At 45.7% G+C, this 23,366-nt stretch overlaps 1 protein-coding gene across 1 annotated transcript in view; it reads right to left on the bottom strand.

Annotated features, from left to right (window-relative positions):
- The window catches only part of Ankrd55 (ankyrin repeat domain 55), a 97,138-nt gene that overhangs the window by 28,449 nt on the left and 45,323 nt on the right, over nucleotides 1-23,366 (bottom strand). Inside the window, exons 5-6 of the mRNA XM_021180417.1 lie at nucleotides 20,048-20,108; nucleotides 6,935-7,063 (exon numbers count right to left, since the gene is read on the bottom strand). Of these exons, the coding sequence (XP_021036076.1) occupies nucleotides 6,935-7,063; nucleotides 20,048-20,108 (190 nt within the window). The remainder of the gene's footprint in view (nucleotides 1-6,934; nucleotides 7,064-20,047; nucleotides 20,109-23,366) is intronic.

Raw genomic sequence — 23,366 nt, 5'->3', positions numbered from 1 at the left:
CTCCCCTCCCCTCCCTTCTCCTCTCCTCTTCTCTTCTCTCCTGGCTTCAGGTAACAATTTAGCTTGGCTTTAGTGAGATGGAGCGCAAATGTGGTGATTTGATTTTTATTTTTCGTGTGCTCTCTTGGGGCCCGTACAGAAATCTAATCACAAGCTATGGGGCCTCCTACGATTTGTACTTCATTTCCTTGACAAATTTCCATTTATCTCAACTCTCTGCCAGGAGTTTTGTCTTCAGCTGGGGCTAATGTCTTCTGAGTCTAGTGAACTGATGATAGACTTGACCACAAATATCAGCAGACGTCAGCGCTAGCCTGACAGGTGGGTCACCTAGACAACAAACTGCTCAGTTAGATCTGCTCGCTTGACTTCCTCATTTCAGCAGACACCACCGTGGCTGTGAGGACATCTGTACAGTTAAATTCAATAGTAACACAACAATGAGAGCAATGATACAGGGATGCAGAAAAAAAAAAAAAACAAAACCCTCTTGTTCCTCAGCCTGGCATGGTGAGTTTTAGTCGCACCTTGCATAGGAGACTCCTACCACACCTCCAGATCCAGATCCTCTCAGGTGCCCAGCATCCATCCTGCAACGGGGCACCTGTGGAGCTTTTCCTTCGGGTAGGACAGGGAAAAGCCCCTGCCAGAGCAGAGGGCACCAGCACAGGCTGGGCAGGACTGGACTCCTGACACAGGAGTTTTGCGGTTAGAACTGAGTGTGTGCAGGCTTCATTGCCTAACCCGAGTTCTCTTACAAAACTTGCAAATTTCATGGTGGTGAACAGAACATCTTATCTCCGGTACCCTCCTGGATCTTGGTCACATAGCTGGGAAGTAGACCCTGCCTACAAAGCGCATGACTCTCTTCCTCTCACAGTGCCCTTCCCACGTCCTTTCCCTCTCTCCATGTCGCCTTCCTTCCACAGGACTTGGCTGTAACTTGGTGTGTGCCTGCCTGGCACAAGAAGCCTGCCTCTGATCACACAGGGTTTTTTTTTTTTTTTTAATCAATTTTTCTAGAGTCTGTCACATGGCATGCATTTTGAGGAGTCTGGGACACAGTTGAACCAGTTGAAAGACTTTTTTCTTGGAAAGTGCTAGCTCCTAGAAAAGGAAAACAGGCAAAAGTGCCAGCAGGGGGAATTTGTTTTGTTTCCAGTTTCCTGGAAGAGAAAAGGAATTCGGGTTGCCAAGGTGATTCAAAGGGCAAACACCCCACCCCCCTCTTCAGCTTCCCCTCTTTGTATTGGAGGGAGCATTAAGGACAGAGGAAAGAAACAAAAGGAGGCCCCTCACCTCTGTTCCTTCTCCTTGTCTGACCCTTGGAAGCAATCACTTGGCAGTGGCTGCAGCCAAGGGCACCTGTGTGTGCCTCTTGTAAAAGTCTGACCGACTTGCCCCGTGTGTCTCGGGGGCTGGGATACTGTAGACCATCCCTCTGAATAAGGTGAGACCAGACAGCTCACCTAGCTTTGCACTTCTTTCTCCATGCCTTTTGTTGGGGGATTTTCCAGATAATTCCTTTGCCTGCTCCTTGATCTCACAAAAACCATTATTATTTGTATTTCGCTTTGCATTTGTATGAGTTTTCTCAGACATAATGGCAATAGCTGTGTGCATGGGGGAGATTGTTTACTGCTGAGTCCTTTTCTATACCGCTCCTGACACGGATCCCAGGAGGTAGCTGCTATTATCACTGGCACATTGGAGAGGTCAGAGAACAGAGGCAAGAGGGGCCTAAAGAATCTGCTCTGGCTCATGGCTAAGGATTAGCCGAGCCAGGGTGGACGCTGTAGAGTCTGTATGCTTGGATCTTTGAGGAAAAGATCCTGGAGGTTCAAGCTGAGGAGGCTGAAGTGAAAACGGCTGACCAGATCTATCATATAAGTAAGTAATCACGATGAGTCTTGACAACTGAGGACTGAATTAATCAGTAGGCATTCTAGAAGTCTCTCCTAGTGATGTTACTATGGCGACCCTCCTGAGAATTTAAGGAACCCCAGAGGCACTTATGTATATGCCAAGACCAGGGATGATAATCTCTTGGTGACACACAGCATTTCCAGCTAGTACTTTGGATGGTATCAGCCAAAGGGAAGCTCACAGACAGTGGGGATGGGATGAAGGAGTCACAGAGACCGAGACACACTAAGAGAGAAGAATGCCCAGCTGGGGCCATACGAGCAACAGAGAAGGTGTCTACACCCAGTGGGGAGGTGGTTAAGCCAGAGAGTAACGATAGCACTTAGAGCCTGTTCCTAAGTTCTTGGATTCTGCATCGGTAAGCGACGCTGGGGTTGTGGATGGTTCTGTTGTATTGATTTGCTTTGCTTTTGCTAGTGGGTAATGACCCCTGAGTTGCCTTCACGCCCTCTGAAAACTGTTGTGGTCCACTTGTTTTCTATTTACCCCTTGTGAGGAGAGAACACTGGAGAAGAGCCTGAGTCAGAAAAAGGCTTGCCAAGGAGAAAGCTGAAGTAATAGGTAATGATGATATATGTGAAAAAACAAAACCATAATTGCAGTATCCTGACTGAAGACCCATTTTATTCTCAGTGTCTGCCATGGTTTGGAGGAGAATGGCCCCTATAGGTTTTTATATTTGAATGCTTGGTCCCTAGTTGGTGGAAATGTTTTGGAAGGATAAGAAGGTGTGGCCTTGTTGGAGGAGGCGTGTCACTGGGGAGTGGGTTCTGAGGTTTCAGAAACCCAAGCCTAGTCCAGTGTCTCAAGTCTCTGTCTCTCTACATCTCTCTCTCTGCCTATGAATCAGGATGTAAGCTCTTAGCTACTGCTCCTGCACCAAGCCTGCCTGCCTGCCTGCCTGCCTGCCTGCCTGCCTGTCTGTCTGCCTGTCTGCCTGTCTGCCTGTCTGCCTGTCTGCCTGTCTGCCTGTCTGCCTGTCTGCCTGTCTGCCTGTCTGCCTGTCTGCCTGTCTGNCTGCCTGTCTGCCTGTCTGCCTGTCTGCCTGTCTGCCTGTCTGCCTGTCTGCCTGTCTGCCTGTCTGCCTGTCTGCCTGTCTGCCTGTCTGCCTGCTGTCATGCTCGCCTCTATGGTGATCATGGGCTAACCCTGTGAAATGGCAAGCAAGGCCCCTCCTTTAAATATTTCTTTTTATAAGAATTGCCTTGACCATGGTGTTCCATCACAGTAATAGAAGAGTAACTAAGGCAGTGTCCTTTGAAGGAGGTTCCCTAGGAGACTGTAAGACCAGTTGGCTGTCAGCATATGTGTAGGGACCTGTAACGGTTAATCTCTTCATTATCACCCGACTGTATTAGAGTCATCAAATCATCATGAAAACACATCTCCGGGTGTGTCTGTGAAGGTGCTGCTGTAGATGTGGAAACAGACGGTAGACTTGTCCTGAATGTGAGGAGCACGGTGCCATGCGCTAGAGTCCCAGACTGCATAACAAGGAGAAGGAGAGCTGAGCCCCTGAAGTTCAACTGCTTCCTGACTGTGGATGAAGTGTGATCAGCTGCCTCCAGCTCCTGTCACCATGCTTCCTCCCATGATGCACTGCCTCCCCGCAAACTTCAAGTCTGAGCAACCCTTTCATCCTTCAGTTGCCTTTGTCACAGCAACAAGGATAATAATTAGATGCAGGATAAGTTGTATGGTGCCACCCTTTTACAGGGAATTCTGATCCTCTTCCTGCCTTAAATGGGCGGATATAAACACCACTCCTCATGTGCTAGTGAGTGTACAAGTGGAGGTCAACGTTTTAGTGCCCATGCTAATGTTTCCTTAGTCTCCTTAAAAGGCCTGCGTGCTTATGACGTGCTAAAGCTGTAGCCAGACAAGTTAGACTGGAATGGAGAGAGTGAGTCTGCAGAGTAAGCGGTTGAGAACAGGCTCCAGGCTAACTAGAGAGAAAAGAGCCCAATACCTCTGAACCATTAGAAGCTGAACTGTTCTCAGCTCTTTTGGGAGCCAGAGTCCTAACTACTGTAGTAAGACAGGAGGATGAAGAGAAAGTAAGATGCCTGGGAAGGGAGAGCTGTAACTGACATGTGCATGGTGTGAGACTGTCTAGGTAGCATATTGGAAAAGACAGACGCCACCCAAAGCCTGACAATTAATCAACAATTATAACAAGTTTTCAGGATGTAAGACATATTTTATGCAAAAGACAAAATACTTTTATCTATATATTGGCAATGAACAAATAGAATTTGAAATTAGAAACTACTGCTTTGTATGTGGTTTGTCTTTTATAAAACCCATTCTGAAATTCAACTTCCAATATAATGGTGTGTGTGTGTGTGTGTGTGTGTGTGTTTGGGCATAGGGAGAAGAAAGCAGAGAGAGAGAGAGAGAGAGAGAGAGAGAGAGAGAGAGAGAGAGAGAGAGAGAGAGAGAGAGAATGAGTAGTGTATGCCTGGCTATGCTGTCTATGTGTACTTTTACACACTCCTAGGTGTACGTATGTGAGGGTCAGAGGTTGATGTTGACAGTCTTTCCCTGTCACTCTCTACCTTGTTTTCAGGGACAGGGCCTCTCACTGGGCACGAATCAGTGAGCTCCAGGAATAATCATGACACTAGGATTACAGAGGCACACAGGGGATGCCTGCCATTTCAAGTGGGTGTTGAGGGTTCCACCTCTGCTCCTCAGGCTTGCACAGCACAGCAACCATTTTGCCATCTGAGCCATCTCCTTGGTCCTCTATCCCCCAGTGTAATAGTATTGAGCAGTGGACCGTTGAAGAGGCAAGTCGATCGGGGTGGTGGGGCAGGGATGTTCATTCTTAGGAGGTAATTCCTGTAGTTCTGAGAAGTGCGCCCTGATTACTTTGAGAGCAGGCTGTTATAATGCAGATCAGTGTTCTTGTCTCCTAGAGGACGGGAGCAGAGGCTTCATCTCCAGAGGGCCAGACTCAAATGGTCTGGGACGGAGTCCAGGACTCCGCCATTGGCCTCATTCCATTGCAAGGGCTAATTTAGGTGCTCACCCGTGCTTGGTGTAAATGTAAATGTTACTTTTATTTCCTCAGATACATTAGAGAGATGAGAGCCACACCCAGGCTTTATGGCTACCTGGCTGAGCCCAGAGCCTTTCTAGCTATCCTAGGCCTAGGCCTGGAAGCTGCTAGCCGTACAGTCTAGCATTCTGCAAGCCCAGACCTTGAAGGCTTCAGCTTCCAGCCTCCATCTGCTCCCCCAGACCTAGAGTGTTTCAGCCTCTGAGACTTGCTGCTGAAGAAACCACTCTTTCTAGTTCCTTCTGAACTCTGGCTGGCTGGTTCAATTCAGCTGTTCTGGCTCACACTCCTCTCCAGGACGACAGATTCAAATTGGCTTCTCTGGCTTCTGACTGAACTACTCTGTTGGAAAGACTGCCCGTGAACTCCACGAACTGAGCTGCTCTGCAATGAACTCAACTGAGATGACTGAACTCTATCCCCCCCCCCCCTTTAAGTAGCTTCTCTTTCCCGCTCTCATGAGAGTTGGGCGTATCCTAACTCTGACTCATTCTGTCAAATCTTTCTCTGATTTGTCACTTTGTCTGCCCTTCAAAGAAGACATCACTGTTTGGGATTAAAGGTGTGTGGTGTGTCTGCACTCCAGCTGGATCCTGTCTTTGGATGTGATCCCTTGCCAGAGCAGCCATATTGCTGGATTAAAGTTCCTTTACAGGCTGGGATGGAGGAAGGGGGGCACATAATGCATGCTTGTCAGAAATACTCAGGGGGAGATTTCCCAAAGGGCACACAGTCCAAAGACAGGAATCAGAGTGCAAGTGTATCGAGGGTAAATATGTAGAAAACACTTAATTCTCAGATAGCATCTTCACCTAAGCTCAGAACCAAAGTGCACAGGGAATTGCTTGGGTGCTGAACCAGATTCCTTGGGAGCACAGCTACAGTGGTGACCTCTAACTAGCCAGAGACAATTTCTAAGTGCCCCAAACAGAGCTGGCAGGGACGGGGCAGAGCGTATGATTAGATAATGAAAGTATGTAGGTGCACCCCAGCGCAGGTGGGCATGACAAAAACAAGCCCTGCTGACTTTGTAACGTTGCCCAGGGCTGGGGTCCAGTGCCCTGTGACTGAAGCCAAGTTTAGAGGCACAAAACCAGAGCAGTTTCCAAATCGCTTGTTTTTCCCTTACCTCAGGCACACGTGTGAGTCCTGAAACTCGCAGGTGCTACCCTGCCACCATGAAAACACCAAGTGAAACTATAGCTGGGTAGCAGAGATGACTTACAAGGCTACCCTGACTGGCCAATGGCAGGGAAGAGCAGGGGTTGGGAAGCCAAGGTTGCTGAAGGAAGCACCCAACAGCTCTCCTTGAGCGTTTGAATAGGTCTAACTCTGCTCAGCAGGATAGACTTCAGAACTATTAGCTGTCTTTACTCTCTCGTCTCATCTGTTTGACTTTCTTTGGACTGTAGAGTCCACAGGCCAGGTTGTTATTTGTGGCCATGTGGACTTGGGTGGCTCAACTCCCGTGATAGTGATGCAGGAGTGTGACTCATTGTCTTCTGCTGTTCTGTACAAAAGTCAGGGTCATCTGCAGTGGCTTGGCTGTATAGGGGTCGGATGGAAGAAAGTCGGTGATCTCTGGTCCAAAGACTGAAGGAATTTGCCTGGCAATCCTCTGAGTACCCTGAGGTACTCAGGTACCTGGTACTCTGGAAGTCAGTTGTAAGCATTGAATGTAGGGGACAACATTGCAGGTTTGTGAGTGTGTGTGTATGTGTGTGTGTGTGTGTGTGTGTGTGTGACTTGCTGTTGCCTTTCTGGATGTAGGAGGAGGGAAAAGGAGCAGAGACAGTCCTCCTTGATCTATCATATTAATTTCAGATAAATACCAGGATGAACATGTGGGATAGTTTCCACTTTCGTGGATGACCCGTGCAGAAATTAGTTAACATGGCTTTACATCATTTAAAGCTGAGACAAGCTCACAGCCTGCTTTCTTACCTGGACTGCCCAGTGGAGGGCTGTTTTAAAGTCCTTGTCCACAAGGGTGGGGTCTGCCCCCTTCTTCAACAGCATTTGGGTGTGTTGAGGCCGGTTGTGGAAAGCTGCCCAATGGAGTGGCGTCATCCCCTGAAATATAATGATCAGAGGGGACAGAAATGAACAGGGCTCCCAAGAGGAAACAAAATACATTCTTCGGAGAACACACCCACTGCTGTTAGTTTGTTACCGTTCACTAATTAAATGGTTTGGTCAAGGGATAATTGATGATTAACCTTCTGCCAAGTTAATAGGTGCTGCGGATGCTGTTAGTTTGTTACCGTTCACTAATTAAATGGTTTGGTCAAGGGATAATTGATGATTAACCTTCTGCCAAGTTAATAGGTGCTGCGGATAGGAAAGTGAGTATAAGAATCAAGATGCCTGCCCTCATGGGGTTGAGCTGTGGGAAAATAAAGGAAGACAGACAATACATACACATGGAGGAGTCAGGGGATTTCCCTGATTGGCAGTGGTCACACAGAGTATAACCAAGGGAGCAAGGTCTATTCTAAAACAGGCTTTCGTGAGACGGATTGAAGGAAGAGGGACAGCAGCACCAAGCCATGTAGCTGAAGATACGCACAAAGATAGCAATAATGGAAGAACACAAGCCCCGACATGTCCTGCACACTGTGTGACTGCTGAGGTCCCAGTGCCTAGAACAGAGACTGTATGCATAGCTGTGGGATGAATGAATGAATGAATGAATGAATGAGTGAGTGAATGAATGAACTAGAGAAGAGAAGAGATGAAATCCCAGAAGGCCAGTGGGAATGCTAGTCCTGCATAAACCATCCGGATTTTATTTCACATCAGCGGAAACACAGTGGTGGTTTCAAGTGGATGTTGGAATGATCTGATTTACAGTGTTGGGAGGGACTCCTTGGAGAATGGGGCTAGCTGAGTCTGTCTGATGCAGCTCAGCCTCTCTGAGAAATGAAGGTCGTACAAATAAGGGATGGCCTAACGGCAGGTGATTTTATGCTGGGCAAGGGTGCCTGCCCTCAAGAAACAGTGGTATTTGGGAGTACGACAGGAGGGGTGGCTTCTCCCTGATCACACCTCTCACCTGCATGGAAACATTCAAAGTGAACTGAGTTTAGGATTTCCGAGAAAAGGCCAAGGCACGGAAAAGCTATGGAGTTTCTCTTTTATTGTTATTCCTGCAGACAGCGTGAAGACAGGCAATAGGCCTGCTCTGCTGTATCGGATGAGCTGAGTACAGGTGACAATCCTTGATCTGGTCACCCCAGAATATTTATTGATCCAGAAACTCATAAGAGTTCTTACAGCTATTATCTTACTCCATCTCCCAAACCACCCTCTGGTGTAAAGGCTACAGGGACTCTCTCCCCATGTTCCTAAGATATTTCCTGTTCTCCCAGGCCATACAATCAGACCACGTTCTAAGTGTTCTACACCTGGGTCAACCATGGAACTGAGTTGTAACCATTGGAAAATGGACAGAGGGCACGAAGACTCCCTTGAAGCCTGGTCCAGAAAGCATACCTTTCTCTCCACACCAGTTTCCCCTTCTCATCTCACTGAGTGTGGAGGATGACAGGGCTGTTTCTCACAAGGGCAAAGCCCGAGACCCTAACTGAAGAGAGATCGTCAGAGAGCAGATACACCTCACCAATCAGCATCACCATGATGGGAACCGAAGTGTATTTTTTTTTTTCTTGGACCAAGATATCCATATTTTGTGTCACCAGAGCAGCTAGCAAACCCCGATCTCTGCCATTGTCCTCTAGAAGAAGAAACATCCCCAGTGAAGCGCTCATGTTGAGTGAGGCCAGGCTCTGAGGATGGTGCAGCACTGAGCTTAGGACGCTAAATCACCTCAGCCAGTTTCATATTTTAAATCTGTAATTTATGGTGCGTTTGCAGGTTTCAAGTTACAACTGTCCTCTAGCACTGAGCCTCTAGAGCCGGTCTTGGGGCTGTTTAGCAAATTGATTCCATATGGAAAGGAACATTTACCCAAAGGCGTTGGGGCTTGCCTACTTGATACAACTGCTGCATTTTCTCTTGGAATGCAGAGTTACTCCATGAGTTTCTGTGGGGCAGTGAGCTGTGCACAGAGAGCCTGGTCCCCAGTTGAGCACAAGCCTTGAACCCCCGGTGACCCTAAGGAACCGCCACACCTCCTGGGGCCCTGGCTCCGGTCACAGCTACAGCCTCCCACGGCTGCCCTCATCCCTACCCCCTGCTCCCAGCAGAGAAGTGTGTGGTCATCAGTCACATAGGCAATGCCCCAAGTTCCTAGTATTCTGTCCAAACTCCACCCCCACAGTTACCTGGCAACAGACAGGTAGGCTGGGCCCACTATAAAAGGGGCTATTTGCCCCTCCACTTTCTCTTATTCTCTTTCTCTTATTCTTGTTTCCTTGCTCTCCCTTTCTCCTCCTTCCCCATGGCTGGCCTCTACTTCTCTTCTCTCTCTCTTTCTCCCTCCCTCCTCCCCTCTCTCTCTCCCTGCCTTTCTACAATAAATGCCTTAAAACCATGGACTGCCTCTGCTCATTGGGATCGGCCACGCTAGAGCAATGGAGCAGGTCTTCCCCTAACGAGCGCTAACCTCTGGCCAGGAGGCCTCTCTGCACTCCAGCCACCATCCAAGCCATTTGCAGAACAAGCTGCCAGGCAAGACAAGGAGTTTCATCCCTGTGGTAACCAGCTGGAGCTCTCTCCTCCCTGCCCTTCTGCCCTCAGCCTGGGCCAGAGTCCATCCTCAGGCCTTACTCTGTTCTCAGCTCTTCCATGATGTCCAGTGACATCTGAGGTGTCCAAGACTGAGAACCTGACATCTCTGGCCTCTGTGCCAGAACTGGCTCTTCTTAGGCACCCAGCAGGGAACCTCAGACTGTGCGTTTCCCACCCCTGGAGTGGGGTTCTATGGCTTCTCATAGCCAGATGCCCACCTGGTGGTGCGGTGGGGGTGCATGCAGTCAAACTCCCCACTTCAGGACCCCATTTTTGACTCACATATGCACACACATGCACAAAAGCATGAATCTGTACACACACACACACACACACACACACACACACACACACACACACCGGAAAGGAAATGTGTAATAGATAGCAAGGACTATATAGAACTATGATTTAAGCACGTGGGAATTCATTGTGAAAATGTGGTTGTAAACTAAACTGCAGTTATGCAAGGCTAGCAATTGTGTCCCACTTGGACTTGCTACATTGTAAACGTTTTTCTTTTAAAACAATAAAATATCCAAGGGTAACTCCTGAATTTTTTGATAAAGGAGTAAGGCAGTAAGAATGTTACTTTGTTTTAAAAGCATTTATTAGTTTATTTTGTATGTGTGTTTGTGCCAGAGCACATGTTGAAGTCAGAGGACAGCTTGTAGCTTTGGGTTCTCGCTTTCCGGGATAGAACTCAGGCTGCCTGGCTTGCTGGCAAGCACCTTTTCCTGCTTAGCTATCTGGTCAACCCAAATGTTACCTCTGGACACCTATTTGGCACCAAGAAGTCTATATGTGTCATCTCAACGAATTTTGACAGTGACCCCAAGGACAGGAGTTTTAGAATCCTTTTTAAAGTAAGGAAGCCGAAGTAGACAGGTTAAGCAATTTGCCTGTGACACTGGCTGTGACACTTGGTAAGGCTGGAATTCAAATCTGTATGCCCGTGGTTCTGGAGAAAATGATCTTCATCATATTGGTAGATTTCTATGCTTGGAAGGGAACTCAGTTGCTGGGAAATTGTGGTGGGTGGTGGTGGTGGTGGTGGTGGTGTGCGTATGATCTTAGCTGACTCACTTTATGCAATGGTGGTTCTCACTAGGGAACAGGCTGTCTCCAATAGCTGTGCTATTTGTCTCTAGGCTTCTTCTAAAAGTATAGCTAGCAACACTTCAGAAATGACTCCTTTGTTGTTGTTTTTGAGACAGGGTTTCTCTGTGTAGCCCTGGCTCTACTAGAACTCACTCTATAGACCAGGCTGACCTCCAACCTGCCTCTGTCTCCCAAATGCTGGGATTAAGGGTGTTTGCCCCTATTGACTGACTAAGTTTAATATTTTAAATGTAATTTTTACCCTGCTTTCGTTGGTTAGAAAAGCAGTTAGGCATTGCCAAACCTGCATGTCCAGCAGAGTTCACTCTGAAGAAATAGTAACTAGCCTCTTCCCCTTTCCCCTTTTAAACTGAGTGTTGGGGTTAAAGGCCTTACAATTAGCTATGGCTAGAAATAACTCTTTTTTGGCCACCAACTATGACTTGCCTTAACTTCCCTGAATACTATTACATTGTAAACATTTGTAAACTTTCAGTCAAGAGAAATTTCCTGTTGCTTCCCGCCCCACCCCCAAGCTGAGCTAATGAGAAATAAAAATAAACCCCCCTCGAGGCATTCAAAGCTTTCAAAAGCTCATGGGGAAGCAGGCTAAGTCACAGCTGGGCAGTCACAGGTATTGTGCAAGCCATCCCTAGGAACATTTTTCTACAACTGCTTCCTCCTTGCGTCAGTTTCCATGGAGCCTGCAGGCAGTCAAGGCTGTGCTGGTGAAGGCTTTGGGGTCCATATCCAGGCAGGCTTCATTCAGGCTTGGGAAGCTGGTCTGTGCTAAGCCGCGGTAGACATCACAATGGAAATGTGAAACACGTAAATGTGGAAGCTGCGCATGGCACCAGGCGCATAGCAGGCGTTCAAGATGTTTTCTAGACGTAGTGAGTTCCAGTTTATCAAGGATCTCTGGGACACAGGAAGTATGGAACCCGTTGGATGTGAGATGGCTACCTTCATCTGCTTTTCCCACCGTCTGTCTGTCTTCTCGGCTCCCTGGAGGGTTTAGTTGGACCAAGGAAACATTCCAGAGGTGAAAGCTGAAGAATCAGAAACATGGTGCACAGAAGTCCCCAGATGGCCTTGGTGACACGGAATTCCATTTTTATGAAAAATAAACCACAGTTCAAAGACCGGAAGAATAATTCACACTAACTTAGGAATATAAGAACACACGTTCTTTGACAGGGTATGTCTTGAGGTCACCCTAGAGCTCAGTGCCGGTTGTAGCTGGTGGTGCACAGGATGGCCGTTGTGAAATGCCGATGAGTAGCTCTGTGTCCTGAGCCAGGACGTTCCATTTCAACATCTGCTTAGCTGACAGGTACTGAAAGAATCTCAGACCTTCCTCTCTGACAACCACTGCTAACTTTTAATTTTTTTTTCTGAACCAGAAATCTGATTCATGTGAAGCAATTTTACTATCACCTCTCCTTAACACTGAAGGACACAGAGAGTAATGATGATGCGACCGAGCAAAGCATCTGGCTTGTCCTAGGTGTTGCAGAGGACAGGACAATAGCAGGGAGCTGAGAGATAAACAAAACATCTCCACACCTCAAAGGATCTAGAACTGCATGGAAACTCAGCCTCTCCCTCCTTGCTATTTAAAAACTGAATGAAAAAAAAAAAAAGACATGACTGTTTCCTAGACATGAACTGAAAAGTTTTACTGTATACGAATTGGGCCATGAGAGAATAGGGGATGGGGAGAGAGAGAGCAAGAGAAGAGAGAAGGTGGGTAAGAGGCAGGAGCATGCCAGGAGACCAACCAACAGGCCAGGGGGCCGGGTTTCCAAAATGGTTGCGGTTATATAGGAAAGAGAAGTTGGGGACAGGGAAGGGGAAACCCCCGCCCCTGGTAGGCAGAGCTTTAGGGTAGGGGGCGGGGTGAGAGGTGCTGGGAGGAGCCACAGGTACTGTGTGAGAGCTAACCAGCACCTACTTTGATACATCAATAGGCACCTCAGCCTTTTGTCCCTGGTTTCTTTGAGGTCTAAAAAAAATTCACATAATATTAACTCCCCAGCCACATGTGGGCATTCCCCACAAAGTTATAGAGCATCCCTCAGGGCGGGAAAAGGGGTTAGAAATGTATGTTTTTCTCTATTTTATTTCACTTCTACTTGAAAGAAACAAACAAAAACAAACAGACAAACCAAAAAAAAAAAAAAAAGAAAGAAAGAAAAAAAAAAAGAAAAAAAAAAAAAAAAAAAAACAAACCAAACAAAAACATAAAAACCAAACTCCTACAGATAAGAAAGATTGGTAAATTGATTCCCTATCTCTGCCTTGGAGTTTCCTAGTCTAGAANCCCACAAAGTTATAGAGCATCCCTCAGGGCGGGAAAAGGGGTTAGAAATGTATGTTTTTCTCTATTTTATTTCACTTCTACTTGAAAGAAACAAAAAAAAAAAGAAAGAAAGAAAAAAGAAAAGAAAGAAAGAAAGAAAGAGAGAGAGAGAGAGAAAAAAAAAAGAAAAAAACCAAACCAAACAAAAACATAAAAACCAAACTCCTACAGATAAGAAAGATTGGTAAATTGATTCCCTATCTCTGCCTTGGAGTTTCCTAGTCTAGAAAACCAGCTAAGGTCACGATAGCCAAAGGTTACAACTGGAGATTAGTAACTGAGGTTGGGTCTTAGTACTGGAGACAGTGACAATAACGTTGTGTTTCAAGTACCCTCTCTCTGTAGAGTTGCCAACGCGATGCAGCCACTAAAAATGTCCTTAGAATGGAGATTTCTATAATGTAGGTCAGACACGACTGTAAGGGGAAAAATTAAAGATCATAAAGTAGAGGCAAACTCTAACAAGAACAAACACACAAAATAAGCAGAGGCTGGGCATGGTGGGGCACGCCTTTAGTCGCAGAATTTGGGAGCCAGAGGCAGGCAGATCTCTGAGTTTGAAGTCAGCAGAGCCTACACAGTGAGTTCCAAGACAATCTGGGCTACGTGGAGACACTGGAAAACAAACAAAGAAACAAACAAACAACAAAACAGACAAGCAAAACAAAACAAAAGGAGTGAGACTAAAGCTGTGTTTATTTTTTTCAACAGAATCAAACAGTCTCACTCTTCAAGACTCCGTGAATCACAAGAGCAGAAAGAAAACTCGAACAACACACAGCAGGGACTTAGCAAATACTATACAGGCAGGGGAGGCTAAGTAGTTCATTCAATGCCCCAAATGTCTTTGGAAGATTTTCTTCTTTGAATGACAGCTCACTAGAGTAGCAGTTACACCCAGGGGTAGAAATGCAGGGTGGCATCAGAGAACTAAGCCTCATCCTCACTGAACATCTTTTCAACTATGAACATTGGCAACGACTTAACGGTTGTCAACAGTGTTAACAGAGCTAGATAGCTTGTCACACAGATACTTCCGTCTCACCTCAGTGACCACAGACACCTCACAATGTCATTTGCATACACCACTACTTCAGAATTGTAGATGTTGGTCCCTACATCAAATCTTATTTAATGCACCAGTAGAAGGGTTGTGTAAGTCAGACCTAGTATTGAGGCCCGGCAATCCCAGGCATTTAGGGGACTAGTAAATTCAAGGACAGCTTGGGCTATCAAAGTAAATTCAAGACTGGCTTTGTCAATCTAATGAGGTTTTACTTCAAAAAAAAGAGGGGTGGGGAGGAAGCTGGGGATATAGCTTAAATATGCTAGACTGTAGGTCCTATGTATGAATATAGGTTCAGTACCCAACACCTCAAATAAAGTAGACCACTAAAAAAGTACAGCGTGTATACCGTTATTATCAATTTGCTCTTTAAAACATTCTGATAACTATATTTCAAAACAATTAATTTTGTAATCCTATATATTTTTTTGTATAACTTCTGATGTTCTTCTGACCAGAGATCCACAGACCTCGGCATCAGGCAAAACCGTCCATGCAGCAAAACACGAGTAAGAATTTCCTGCTCTCGAGGCTATAGGACAGTTTGAAAGATGTTAACTGATAGAAAATATTATTTTGGGGGAATAGATGATGGAAATAACTAACGGTACCTAGAACTGTCTTTTGTGAACTATGTAACTGAGTTAGGTAACAAAACAAAGAGGAAAGGGACTTTAGTGTAAAAGTAACATGAATTGCATGACTTTTTCTTGAATTAAACATTTCTGTTTCTTTTGATAATGTGTATTTATATGTAATGTGTGTATATATGATGTATATCATATCAATTAAGATAAATTATTATATATATGCACCAGTTTTTAAAAATATTTATATGATTATTTTAAAGTATGTATGTGTGTGTGTTTGTGTGTTTGCGTAAGAGAGAGACCTGCATTCGGTGTCTGTAGCAGCCAGGAAATTCAGTCCCCTGACGCTGGATTTAGGTGATTGTGAGTCACCCTGACACGTGTTCTGGGAACTTAACTTGAGACTCCTGCAAGAATAGTACATATTCTTAATCACTGAGTCATCTCTCCAGTAAAACACACACATCCACACGTGTACACACACATCCACACGTGTACACACACATCCACACGTGTACACACATATCCACACATGTGTACACACACATCCACACACGTGTAAACACACATCCACACACGTGTAAACACACACACATATCCACACACGTGTACACACACATCCACACGTGTACACACACATCCACACACGTGTAAACACACACACACACACACTCACTTTGATATCCACTATGTGTGAGTTACTGAGATAGAGTCAAGGAGTACAAAGATGAAAGAGACATTATCTTCAGAAACTTATGGAGTTTGGGGATGGGGGATAGAGGGACTTAAGGGCTCTTAAGCAGGAGTGACTTTACTCCGCTTTAAACTATGGTCTGTTTTAGTGTAAAGTTTTGGAGTATTTAATTGCTCTACATTAGCCTTCTGTTAACCATCAAGCCAGATGTCTAGAATCAGGGACTATTTCTTCTGATTTCACTTTTGGGCGCACACTGGCTAGAGTTACGTACTAGGAATTTGGAAGACGGGACTGGTGCCGTGGATCACATCCAGAACTTCACATCTGCTTTTGCAAGTTGAATTTATTTTCTCAGAGTGCTGTTATAACTGGTATTTGGATTATGAGACTGCTCCTAAAAAATGTACTAATGTTGAATCATGCATAAGATCAACACTGCATCCTAAATACCAGGCATGCCGGTGCTTCTCTGCCTGGATGCACGCAGAGTTCTAACATGGATGCCAACAGCCCACAGCCCCTCCTGATGGGGTGCTCCTCCTGTAAAAGCTAAGATGAGAGCAGGAGAGGCTAGATTCCAGCCAGCCAGACACTTGATAGCTCCCTCTCTGAACTAAACACACCTCATTGATCCTTCTGAGAGCCTTCTAGACTACCTATGCAAAGGACACCGGACCCATCCGGCCTTTCCCACCATGAGCCTCTTCAGTGTGGATAGCGTCTAAAGAAGTCAACTTGCAATCAAACAGCCTAGTAAGAATGAAACATGAAAAAAAAAAAAGCTGATCACTGGGATAGAATAAAGAGTTGAGAAATGAAACCACAGACAAACTAAGAAAAAATTTAGTCCTCTGTAATTAGGTTTCCCAGGGTAGATAGGCATTCTTTAAAAAAAAAAAAAAGTACCCAAATCAAAATCAGACACAGGAAAAACCAATCATCTCAATAAATTGTATTCACAAGTTTGTGACTATGCCGCCACTGTGAATAGTTCAGCAAGCTGGAAATATATTTTAAACTCAGCCAAGACAAAGTAACAGCATTAGGAATATATAAAACAACAAGAAAATGACAAGCATCCCTGTAGATTAATGGAAAGGGGATGCAAAGAGGTAGACCATGAAATGCATGGAAGACGCAGTCTCAAGTGAGGAATGCAAATATGTATAACTCAACAATGCTTGGAGAAGACGCTACTTAGTCTATTGACCAAGCTATATAAATTGGTGTTTTGGGAAACAAGTAGGCAGTATGTATTAAACTAAAAGTGAACATGCTATTACCCAGAAATTATTTTTCCAGAGAAAGTCTTCCATAAGGGACTCAAGGAGACTTGCATAAGACTCCATTTTTACATTAGTGTTAGGATGGTTGAAAAACAGGAGGCAACCTGAGTATTCATTCACAGGGGAACAGAGAAATAGACCAAAGTGTTTTCCTAGTGTGGGCCAGATTGCTAGCCATGAACATGGAGAGCTGAAAGAGTAAACTCAAGGAACAACACACAGAGTGCCATACCTTCTGTGTCCTAGTCTGGTTTCTATGACTACATGGGACGATGGGGTAGCTAACATGAATACTTGGAGACCCGTGTAGTAGGCTGGAGTTAGTGAGGGAGGGGCTTTCTAATATTACGTGTAGCATTGAAATTACTGAATAGAAGGAAAATATGAGTATATAAAAACTGGACCCCAGAAGAATTGTTTCATGTCATGAACTCACATAGGACAATCCCTAAAATGATACCCATTTTCTTGACATAAGGGCATCACATTCTAGTTCTAGAATTTTTTCAGAAATTGTTTCCCCATTTATTCTTTTCATGACTCTGCCCATCTGTGGGCTTCATATCCATGAATTCAACCAAATGAGCGTTGAGAATATCTGTGAAGATCGGAAGTCCTAATCATGCACAGACTTCTTTCTTGTCATTAAACGATGCTGTCTAACAACTGTTACATGTTGCTTTCAGTGCCTTAGAAATTTATTGTCATCACTGTTGAGATCTGAGGTCTGAGAAAAGATGAGCATAAGTTATTGGCAAAACTACTGTTTTATAGACTCGAACTTCTGATTGTTGGTAGAGCTCAGGGCTAGTTCCCCATAAATACAGAGATCTGACTCTATATTAAATTTACATGGGTTCATATAGATGCACACAGTATGGAAAACACAGCGTTGGAAACATTAGAGGAACCATTATGTGTAACTTAAAAACCATTTTGTGGGACTTAGAATAAGCTTGTAAGCCTGCCACCAAGAAGCTCCAGTAAGAAATAGAAGCAAGTTCTAATGCGTTAATGGAGCAGCCATGTAGCATCACAAAGTGACAAATTGGTGTGTTCGTGAACTAGCCCCAAGCTGTGAACCCTGATAACTCCCAGTGAAATGATACACAACTTGGAACTTGGGAAATGATCTCTAAGATCTTACTGCCAAGCACCCAAGACAGGGCTTCCATAGCCTCTGTGTTGATGCTACTCATCGGCAGAGGACCTGAGACTGGCCTCTGTGTGTGGTCCTGGCTCTAGTGACCTTTGAACTTCTGGCACGGTTGCTGAACTCACATATGTCTACTCAACTGCTAGCATTAGCCATTGGCCAAGACCTAAAACCTGCACCAGTGCTGTGCTGCTGGCCACCCACAATGAAGGACTCTACTGCGGAGGTGGGTTGAGCTGGCAAAGCTCCTGAAGTGTCCTCACCTTAGAAAAATCCCCAGTCGCATCCTTCAGCAATAGTTCCTGCCCAACCAAAGGTTCTTTGCTTGGGGAGACATCTATAGCGCAGTATTATAAGGGTGTGGAAAAACCAAGCTAAATTTGAAAGACAAATGTTGTGTGGACATCCTAACTGCCAGGTACCTCACTGCCCACAGGCCACACTCCTGTTTCTACAATAGAAAGCTAATTAGAGGGTCGTTTCAGTTGGATGCAGACCTGCCGAGACTCTGGTTTAAGAGGAAAGTGTGACATTGGATAGAACATAGCACCTTTAAGACTGCTGTTTTCTCAGCTTAGAATTTGGTTGGTCAAAACGCTGCTGCAATAGCAAGGGAAATTTTTGTTATTGTTGTTTTGAGAGGATCTCTCTATGTAGTTCTGGAGTTTGATATATACACCAGGCTGGTCTTGAACTCACAGAGATCCTCCTGCCTCTGACTCCTGAGTTGTCCTGGGATTAAAGGCATGCACCACTCAGTTGTTTGTTTGTTTGTTTAAACAGAGATCACTTTGCCTGAAGAAGAACCAGAGGTCTTTTAAAGATCTGTGTTCATCTTGGCTTCGGTGGGTGGAGTAGGGGGATGGAGAACTATGATTTGCTTGGGACACTACTAGTTCAGCTTCGAAGAAGCCAGAGTTGGAGTCTGGCTTTAGAGTATGAATGGCTGAGTCACCAGCTGCCTAAATAAGACCCACTTTGAATGTGAGGCTGGGGCTGAGGTAGGGGAAGTGGTTGGTAGCTAACTTAGGGTCTAGACATCCCCAGCGTGCAGACGCAGCACTCTGCTTCACACATGGGCACAGACTGATCAGTGCACCCATCTCGACCCTGATTCTCCTTTTTAAAGCAGAAGTCCAAAAAAGTGCACTCCTGTCCTCTGAGGTTTGCCTTTGGGTCATTGAAGATCTGTGGAGTGTACACAGTGTGTGACCCCACAAATCAGGGAGAGGTTCAACCTCAAACCCAAGCTGCAAACAGGGGCTTTTGGGTGTGGTCATCAGGATGATCAGTGAGAGGCCTTTGATGATAGGCTCAAGACATCTGAGGGCAGAGATGTAAACCAGGAGGAAGCTATGAGGGCCTGACTCCTAACTCAATGTCTATGACTAGCTGGGTCTATCAAAACCAGTCTAGTGTGAATCTTGTGTATGCAGGACTTTACTCTAGACTTTTCTCAATATTACCAACCCTTCTTACTGAAGGGTAACCTAGTCAAATGTATGTTTATATAGAAAGCCCACTAAGAGCCCCGAGTCTTTCAGTTGGATTTGGGATGCTTGTAATAGAAATCTATTAGTTGATGAAAATCAGCCCTGGTCCTTGAACAACTTGACATAGGTATAGTAAATAACTATAAGAAACCCCTTAGCTGCTCTGGGACAACACTGAAGAATCTGACCTGGAACTCTGTTCAAAGATTAGGACTGATGACTCGGAAGCCTTCTGCAAGGCTGCCTTAGCAATGTGAAGGAAAGCAACAGTCGTGATTAACAGGGACTAGCAATGCTGACCTGGAACTATTTTGTCTGTCCTTCTAACTCAGAAAAAAACACATCTGAAGCCATTGCTTGTTATTTACATTTGAGGGGGGGGGCACTCTAGAAGACAGGAGAGGGAATGCCTAGAGGGAAGTAACAAAATTTCAGTTATATAATTAATACCCAAGAAATCAATGCAAGAAGAACCTCTTCGTGGTAGAACCTGCTCACACCCGACATGCTGGAGCTCTGTCTGAAGGTAGGGGCAGAGAGGCTTGCCCACTAGAGGGGTGTGCAAAGAATGTCTTCCATCCCCACATGCAGAATGTGGCTGGGGACAGTCAACTCACCTCTGTGTCTTGATGGTTGATCTCACTGAGGCTGGACTGCTGCAGCAGGACTATGAGGAGCCTGTTGGGAAGGACAGAGTGGATCAACAGCCTGGACAGCCATGGGTGCTCTGAATGGATATTAAAGCCCAATACCAGGGGTGGAGCTGGAGGCCTCTGAATGAAACAAGGTCCTTTGTGGGATGCCTGCACTTCTTGCGCGCGTCTGACTTGACCAGCAAGAGTCCTTCCCATCTATCCAAGAAAAGGAGCATGGGAAGCTGTTAGCAGGAAAAACAGGAGCACACGTGTCTACTCCAGCTTCTTGCCATTCTAGTCCTGGGGACTGAGGCGAGGCAAGACATCGAGCCTTTAGCCTCACTCTCTGTCACCTACATAGTACTTCAGTAGCCAACATCATGTGCTGCCTGGCTTTTATTCCTTTGCATAAGCACATGTGGGGTGCTTGCATTTTCACCTCCACACACCAGTAATACAGGGACATCTGAGCAGGCAATGACAGGATTCAGCAAGCAACAACAGCCAGTGATTCTCAAGTTCAGTCTCACTGCCCTGAACTTGGTTGTCTGAGGTCAACACTCCCTCCATGAGATAGAGGCGGTTGGTGGCACTGGTTCAAGGGCCAGGCTCTGGAGCCAGACTGTCTGGGTTCACATGTCTGTCCTGCCAAACTCTGTGCTCTGAGCCAAGTTGCTTACCGTCTTTGTGCCTAAGCTTCCTGTCTTTGGGGGGCAATAAGTGCTGGTCTCATAGCTCATGGAGGAGACTAATTGAGATAATATGCTAGAGCATGTAGAATATGTCCGAAAGACTAACATACTATTTCCAGAAACATTAATCTCAGATTTTCGAGCCTTGGGCCCCATCTCTGAACCACCAGGGGGATTTTAAAAATCACAAACAGTTGGATTGGACTCAGTGGGTCTTGGAGAAGCCTCGTCGGCACAGTAGAAAAGCACCTTCCCAGGCCAGTCCAGTAAACAGCCCTGTTTGGAAACCTTTGAGAAGGCACTGGCAATTGCTCAGTGAACTTGATGATGAGAGCTGAGAACATGCAGGCAGAGAGGCTCAAGTGATTTTTATAAGGATTATTTGAAAAAGAAAGCTGTTTAGTTTTATTCTCCAATCCAACTTTTCTTCTCTCTCTGTGTATGTTCTGTGTTCATGTGTCCTATGTATGTACATATTTATGTTCATGCCTGTGCGTGCATGCATGCACATATTCGTATGTGTGTGCATGTGTACATGTGCGCGTATACATGTGTGAATATGTGTGCCCATGCATTTGGGTGTGTGTATGTATGTGTGGAGTGTGTATGTACTTGTGTGCATGTGTGTGTGTGTGTGTGTGTGTGTGTGTGTGTGTGTGTGTAGAGGACAGGGGTGGATATCAGATGTCTCCCTTAATTGCTATTCATCTTTTTTCTTATTTTGACAGGGTCTCTCACTGAGCCCAGAGCTCACTGATTGTCCAGGCTGCCCTTGTCAGTGATGCCCAGAGTTTCTCTTGTCCCTGACTCCTCGTCCCCAACACTGGGTTTAGATTTGAGTTGCCATGATTTTCTGTGCATCCTAGGATCCACACTTGGGTCTCTGTGCTTGATGGAAGTCATCTTTCCAGTCCTTCTACTCGGTTTTCACTCATCTCAGCTAAGATAACATCTCAAACCCTAAGCATTCAATCACCACCAACAAGAGAGGAAAAGGATGCTGGACCATTCATACTGCCTTCGGAGTAGACGCGGTGCAAGGAAGGTTTGAATAGGGATGAGATCGTCCTATCGATGTGGAATGGCTTGCGAAGCCTGGGTTTGAGTCTAGCTTTCCCACTGTCTTTGGGGGAGCTAAGCTGCTGCTGGAGCTTAATTCCCACCTCACTGCTCAGTGACCTCCCTATGCATAACAGCAGTGGAGCGAAGGGTTCAATGGCTGTAGCAGGCTGAGAATTCCTTGCACAGAGGTTTGAAGGAATGGGCTAAGACTGTGAGCAGAGCCTCTCTTTTACACTTTCTGAATTCCAGATTCATTCCTTTATCTGATAGGTAGTCATTATAAAAATAATTGAATTGGGGTGACGCTTTCCGTTTCTGTAATTGTCTCGCCTCTGGGTATATTTTCCGTTCTGGTTGCTTTATGGATGGGAGTGAGACTGAACTGATGACTGTTGCCTCTCTGTGTCTCTCTCTAGTGGTCGCTTGTAATCTCTAGCGTCCATTTGGTTTTCAGTGGGTGTAGAAGTGGGAGTCAAGAGATGAGCTAAGGCAGTGGTTCTCAACCTTCCTCATGCTGCGACTCTCATGTTGTGCTGACCCCCAACCGTAAACTTATTTTTGTTGCCACTTCATAACTGTAAATCTGCTACTGTTATGAATGGTAATGTAAATATTGGATATAGAGGATATCTGATATGTGATCCCAAAGGGGTCACGGCCCACAGGTTGAGAGCTGCTTAGCTGGAGCCAGTGTTGCTCTCTCAGCTAGCCCCAAGGTAAATGTCTCCTCTGTACTCAGACAGGTTTTCCCTTGTGGATCCAGTGGAATGGCTCCCAGGAAAGTTAGGCGCAGGGAAGACTAGAATAAGGGTAAACAGAGAAAGAGCCCATGTCACAACCTGGGTGGCCCCAAGATTGTGAGATGAATCCCTGTCACCATGGGCTTCTCACATTCTTTCTCTCTGCAATCCCTGGCTCTGGGGTTGACCTTCGAGGATGACATTAACCAAGTGTCCACACCTAGGATTTGGTTGTCAGTGAGAGTGTCTCAGGAGGCGGAACAAATCAGATTAGCTTCTGGCAATGAATGATTCCTTGACCCCTTTAGATAAAGGGGTGGGAATTTTTTTTTTTTTTTTTAGAATGTAAGTTTTGTTTTGTTTTGTTTTGTTTTGTTTGTTAGTTGTAGTATCTTACCGTGCAGCCCCATCTGGGTTTGAACTCCTAGGAAGCATAGGCTGGCATCAAAGTTGTGGTTCTGCTGCCTCAGCTTAGGACAATAGGTGTGTGTCACTGTGCTAGGTGCTGCTAGTTTCACTGGACTTTCCTTGGTTGCTACCTTTTAGAACCTCCTGACTTCTCTGTCTGAAGGGACAACCTATGCTCTTTAACTATTGGATTTTGAAGTCTTCAAGACTCATTGGTCTTCAAAGTTGGACATAAATATCCAGATGAAGAGCTCTCTCTCCCTCCTCCTCCCTCTCTTCCCCTCCCCCTCTCTCCCTCCCCTCCCTCTCTTCCTCTCCCGTTCCCCCTCCCTCTCTTCCCCTCTCCCTCTCCCCCTCCCTCTCTTCCCCTCTCCCTCTCCCCCTCCCTCTTTTCCCCTC

The sequence above is a fragment of the Mus caroli genome, chromosome 13 (genome assembly GCF_900094665.2).
Source record: "Mus caroli chromosome 13, CAROLI_EIJ_v1.1, whole genome shotgun sequence".
NCBI lineage: Eukaryota > Metazoa > Chordata > Mammalia > Rodentia > Muridae > Mus > Mus caroli.
This window is presented reverse-complemented; position numbering and strand designations above follow the sequence as displayed.